At 31.5% G+C, this 6,771-nt stretch overlaps 1 protein-coding gene across 1 annotated transcript in view; it reads left to right on the top strand.

Moving 5' to 3' along the window:
* The first annotated feature begins 1,558 nt into the window (after positions 1 to 1,558).
* The window catches only part of LOC122635624 (laminin subunit alpha-1), a 93,401-nt gene continuing 88,188 nt past the window's right edge, over positions 1,559 to 6,771 (top strand). The window contains exon 1 of the mRNA XM_043826031.1: positions 1,559 to 2,841. Coding sequence (XP_043681966.1) covers positions 2,730 to 2,841 — 112 coding nt within the window. The 5' untranslated portion in view covers positions 1,559 to 2,729. The remainder of the gene's footprint in view (positions 2,842 to 6,771) is intronic.

The raw sequence follows: 6,771 nt of genomic DNA, 5'->3' as shown, positions 1-6,771 counted from the left end.
AGAGAGAGAGAGAGAGAGAGAGAGAGAGAGAGAGAGAGAGAGAGAAATGAAAGAAAAAAATAAATAAATAAAAAAAAATAAAATAAAATAAAACGCAAAAAAAAGATAATTGAAGTAAACGAGTAAGGAAGGAAAGGGGAATGATAAATCTAGAAAAGCGCAGCATCCTTTTATCGAAGCAGAAAATCGCCGGCTCGTAACCGCGCGAGTTACACACAGTTGGCCACTGCAAATCGTTTCGTAATATTCGGAATGTGTCGATCGTCTCGAATGATAATGGAAATAAGGTAGGGCGGTAATCGTGCTAGAAACAAACGTGAAAAATCTCTCTTAAGATCTACTATGTACGATCTCGTCTTGGATATATTTTGAGAATTTAGAAAGAAAAAAGAAAAGAGAGTGATAAACAATATTTAATATTTTTCTTTTTTCAACGATCCTTTCGTTTTTTAATTCGTCAGATTAATGAATAAAAGTTATTTAAAAAAAAGAAAAGTATATAGAAGAACAAACAAGTAGAAAATATATACACATGTACAAAGTAGTATGTTATATAAAAATGAATTTGTTTAGGAATTTATGATTAATGTTAATAAGAGAGAGAGAGAGAGAGAGAGAAAGAGAGATATACGTATATAGATCATTTTGAGACGATCGAGAATCGATAGAAACGGGACGTATTGTTTAATATGTTTTTATCGACGAAGAAAATCGACAACTCTCTGTATGTGGATGTGTGGATAAGTATGTGTGTGCGTTCATGCGTGCGTGCCTGTGTGCATGTGTGCATATCGAGGAAGATCAAGAAAAGAAAATGATCGATGATAAAAATGGGAAGTAGCTCAGGCGGCTACGAGCAGGGATCGATCGGGAAACTTCGAAAACCGCTTGGTAATTTCAGTGCTAATAAAGCAACAAAGGAAAATAACAAAAAGCAAAAAAAAAATAAATAAATAAAAAAGGAACACTAATTATACCTATGAATATCCTATATACCCGAAAGCAAAAAGAAACAAACAAAAAAATAAATAAATAAATAAAAAAGAAAAAAAAAGGAGAAAAAAATGAAATATAAAAAAAAAACGAAGGTAACTAAAAGCATTGTAATCTATTAGAGGCAAAGAAAATGAAATAGAGAAGTCCCTAATCTTGTATGGTTTAGTTCGACCACTGATTTGTCCGTGTGTGTTCGTTATTGAAATATGTTTCTTTAGTAAAAAAATGTTGAAAAATTCGTATCTGTTGTTGTTGTTATTGTTGTTGTTATTGTTGTATGACCAACCAACAAATTTGTCCTTTTTCATTCGGTCCACTTGACTTTTATTTTATTTATTTATTTATTAGGATAACAAAATTATAGAAAAAAGGAAAGAAGGAGACAATCATTTTTATGTGATTGCAAATTTAAAATTATGTATAAACAAAAAAAAAAAAAGAAATAATAATTGAGGTAAGTTATACATAGATCGTCATATAATATATTCATAGAGAAGATTTAAAGTAATATATAGAAAATGATAGTGAAACGAAATAAAAAAAAAAAGAAAGGGGAATGATTAGAAAAAACGAAATAAAATAAAAAAAAGATAGAGGATTTGGTAAAGTAAGATAAATGTATATATACATATACATTTACATATACGTACATATATACATGCATGTAACGAAAGATAAATCAGGGAAGAGCTTGGAAAGTAAGGGTGCTGGTGGGGGGGGTTAGTCTCGAAGCGTGCGTTGGTTAGTAGAAAGCTACGCGTCAGAGCTCAGTTCGTTTGCGACGCTCGTGTCGTTCGCGTCTCTTTCGTGTATTGTTATTGTTATTATTATTATTATTGTGTAGTTATTATAGTTCGATCCGTCGTCGTCGTCGTCGCCGACGTTGTTCCTTCTTCGTTTCGATTATTTTCATTCGTTCGGTTCGTGTCATTGAACGGGGATATAGATAAAAGAAAATCATCGAGAGTGTCTTGAAATAATTCATGAAAATTTTCAACTACAGTGATCGATATAATCGAGATAATTGCTGTCCATTATTACACAAACGAATTTGTCTAAATTGATATATAATAATATCTTTTCTTTTTCTTTCTTATATACATATAATTAAGATTATAAAATATGAGTGATAGTAATAATGATGATGATAATAATAATAATAATAATCATAAAGAATAATTTCTTACAATTAGAATCATTTAATATTTGTTAATCGTATGAACGTATCTAATGATCTAGACAGAAAAACACATACTTCTAACATAAACAAACAAGTAGTTACATCGAGTGTGTACAATTTTGGTGACCTGGTTATATACCCATATATATGTATGTATATGTATATATAAAAAAAAATCTAGTGTGTGATCTAGTGTAAGATCATAAAGACGATCCAGTAGTTTCGGTAGATCGATTCTCGCGGATACCGTGGGAAATGTTTGAAGGTGAGAAGAAGAATCGAAGAAGTAAGAACGAAGAGTCGGTGATCGAGGATCAACGTGGATCTATGTGGATAGGACGAGATCGGGGAAGAAGACGAAGATAGAAAACAGATAGAAAAAGAAACGGAGCTATCGAAGAGGAAAAAGAGATATATAGATAGATAGAGAGAAAACATAGGATATTTTTACCTGTTTCTTTCTTTCTTTTCTTCTATCTTTTTTTTTTTTTTTAATATATATATTTCTTTCTCTCTTTTTTTCTCTCTTTCTTTCTTTCTCTTTTATTATACCATGGCGTCGAGATCATCGACCTTTTCCTGGATGCTGCGATATCTTCTGCTGTCGTCCTTCGTCTTATGGGACTCGACCATAGCCCGTGGGACTAAACGTGGACTTAAACATGGTAAGTGTTAATTAAAGTACATACAATAATATGAATTGTTATCAATTTATTATTTATCGAAACAAAACACTTATTTGTCTATTTATATAATTATATATATATATATATATATATATATATATATTTGTTTTTCCTACTTTAAAATGATTAACCATAATTTTAATAGTATTACTATATTATATATAACAGAGTTATATTAAATTATGCAAGCTTCAGGAATTTATAAATAATATTAATCAGCGTTGTATCATACAGAACAACGCGAACTTCAATAGTAGTAGTATGCACTTCCACATATATACATACTTATAAAGTTTTTATTAACTTATTATCATTTATCAAAAATATTAATCTATCCATTTTCCTGTCTCAACGAATTTACCATAATTTCCACGACATTATTATGTAATACATATAGAATATTTATATAAAACTTATACGTGATGGAATGATACGAGCATCGTAAAAGAAAAAGAGAAACAAACAGACAAACAAAGAAACAAAAAAGAAAGAAAACGAAAAAATACAGTCGGTCCGCTACAACAATCTCGAATACAAGAATCTCACATCGGATTCCTCTTTTTTCTTCGTGTAAATACATCATAGGTATACGAAAAATGTTACGCGTGTGGTCTTATAGGAAAAAAAGGAAAAAATATGGGAAAAATTCTCTCACGTATTCGTAAGACCGCGAGAGGGAGGAGAGCGGAAAGTAGGGGGAGGGTGAGGGGGGTGTGTGTGTGGCGACCTCGTAAAAGTTCCCCGTTCTCTTCTGTCCAAGAATATTAAGTGTCAGGAGGAACATTCCGCACCTCCCGGGCTCTTTGGCTTTATATTTAGCGACGTATGCTCTCTTTCTATTTTCTTTTGATTCTATCTGTCTCTTTCTGTGTATGTGTATGTGTCTCTCTTTCTCTTTCTCTTTCTCTTTTGGTATTAGTATCTCTAGAACAGGGGGCGAACACAAGGCACGGCACGGCACAGCACGGTACGGAAAGGCACGGCACGAGCGTAAACGGCGCCCTTTTTACGGCTAGTCGAAGAGGACGACGATCAAAGGCATTCTCTCTGACCATCGATTCTCTGTCTTACTCTTTATCCCAGTGAAACGTATATAAGTCTATCCTTATCTTACGGACAGGTCGCACTCGCATACGTAGATATATACATATATACATACGCATACGCATATATAGACATTATATATATATATATATATATATATATATATATATACATAGTAAAAAAGGGGTGGATACACATTGAAGTGACAGTAACGTGTGTTATGGTTTTAAGAGGGTGAATGATTTTTTCTTTTGTCAACTCGATTAGGAATTTAACATAATGTATTTCGAATTAGAAAATATTTTTTTTTGCGCGTATATGTATGTGCTTGTCTGTGTATGCATATGTGTCTGTGAGAAAGAGAGACATTAATATTTATTCGTATACATAGAAATCCTTTTATTTGTTATGCTTACAAAATCGATGATCAATAAAATAGGCACAGTAGGGTGTAATTCACCCAATCGTATTTCTCGAGATCGGATCTTTGAGATATATCGAAAGATCGATCGACACAGAGTACCAATATCGCTCATGAATCATTTCCTGTTTCTAAAGATCCTAGAGACGTTTTTCTCGTCTACTGAAAATTTGAACTTGTCAAATAATTTATTTAAAAATTAGTAATTACATTTCAAATTGAATTAAAATATGAATTGAGAATAAAATTGAGGATTATAAATTCAAGTAATTATTGAAATGTTTTATTTAAGAAATTTACATACAGATATGTTCTTTCATAGTAAAAAATAATCTTTCCATCGTAATGGAATTCATTTGAAAATTTTGTTACAGTAATGATAGTTTTATTTTAATTCAATATCAATTTCCGAACGAGATTATCTCCAGTGAATTCTTTCTTTCTTTTATTGCTTTTTATATTTTTGTTTATTCTTTTTTTTTCTTTTTTGTTCGTTTTTCAATACGAATCGATCCGTCTTTTAAAGCTTCCCATTTAGAACGAACGTTTACGTTTATTCGCATACGAGCGAAACGAACGATTAAAGTTAGCCTTTCGCTGAAACTAATTAAATTAATTATCTTTCTCTCTCTCTCTTTCTCTCTCTCTCTCTCTCTCTCTTTCTCTTTCTTTCTCTTTCTGACACACCAAACGACCATTCACCATCGACCGTTTAGATAGAAAACAAGTATACCGTTTACGCATAGCTATGCCGACTTTCATGCCGATACACACAACGCCTTGCGTTCATCCTTTCTCTCAATGAGATTTTATCTTATTCTTTCTTTTTTTTTTCCAAAGAAGATGCGTTTATGTACTTCATTCTCTGATATAATATACATTGCGATTTCTTCGTAGTCTTTTCGTTTATTGTTTTGGTCATACTGATACGCATTATTCACGCCCGCGATAAGAGTCAGAAATTTTCTAGAAAAGATACATACGTATGTATGTATGCGTATGTACTTTGTTGGTATGGAACGAATCCTTCGAGAAAAAAAATAATTGAAAATTATTTGCTCGTAAATTAATTAGTTATCATAAAAAAAAAGAAAATGATAAAAATGATTTTAATCATGAATTAAAAGTCATCGACGTATGACAGATATTTATAAATTATTTTTTTATTATTGTAAATTTATTTTTCTTTTTTCTTTTTTCTTTTGGAGAATAGATTTTCTCTCGTATTTTTTGCTTTTACAATAGTATGAATCATGCAATTTTTCTAATGTTATAGTTGTTGCTTTAATGTCGTTTTAACGTAACAATAAGTCTACATAGGTCTAGGGTAACTTCCGATATGTACTATATAATTTCTGAATAACTTGGTAAACAAGATACGAGAGAATGAAATGGGATTAGGCCATTGAATGCAATCGTCTTTGTTACTTACTTTTGCTTCCTTTTGTCTCTCTCTCGCTTGTCAGCTTTTATTGCGATGTACTGTCCGTCTTGAGTTATCTTGGAACTTTAATGTTCATTCAATGCATCTTTTATTTCTTGTTTTTTTTTTTGTTTTTCTTTTATCCTTCCTCCCCCCGGAGTATTGTATTACATATAATTACGTACAATTTTTTTTTTTTATATGAAGAGAGCGAGAGAGAGAGAGAGAGAGAGAAAGGGAGAAAATTGTGATGAACATGTGTATGAATCATTTCAGTTCGTATATTTTTTATCAAGAATATATCAGCTTGTATATTACATTAGAAATATTTCGATCGATAAATTTTTAGCACACATTTCATTATATAGATATTTTATTTCATACATTTTTACGTGTCGTCTTATAAATTTTATTAAAAACATTTCAGTTTGTAAATTTAATCGTGATAATAATAGAACACATTAGAATACTCCAAAATAATATTGAATTAAAATTCTTTTAAAATTCTTGATTAAGAAAAATCTTAGGAAAAAAAATAGAAAGAGAGAATGAAAAATTTGTAAATCCTTTTCTAAATAATTTACAAATCGCACGATAGAAAGAGATAGAAAAAAAGGATGTATCACAGACGCACGATAGAAAGAGATAGAAAAAAAAAGAAAAAGAGAAAGAAAGAGAGAGAGAAATTTATTGTTAAAGAGAATATGCGAGTAGGTAAATACAGAGATTTGGTTAGACAAATAGGATCGTATCTCTTTATAGAAGAGACACACGGTAGACGGTCTACTCGCATTAATTCCAAGTCAGCCTGCTAATCGTTCGTCCACAAGCCAGGAACGTGAACTCGAGAAACGTGAAGGATGAAAGGCGTCACGCGTGTGTGGCACGCGACGAAAATAATCGCTCGTTCCTCTTCCATTCGGGGATTTAACACGCGTGTTTACGTTTATCAGAACGTAGAAAAAAAAAGAGAGAGTGAGAGAGAATGTGAGAGAGAGAAAGAGAAAGAAGAGTTGGTTCT

This window comes from Vespula pensylvanica, chromosome 18 (genome assembly GCF_014466175.1).
Source record: "Vespula pensylvanica isolate Volc-1 chromosome 18, ASM1446617v1, whole genome shotgun sequence".
Taxonomy (NCBI): domain Eukaryota; kingdom Metazoa; phylum Arthropoda; class Insecta; order Hymenoptera; family Vespidae; genus Vespula; species Vespula pensylvanica.
This window is presented reverse-complemented; position numbering and strand designations above follow the sequence as displayed.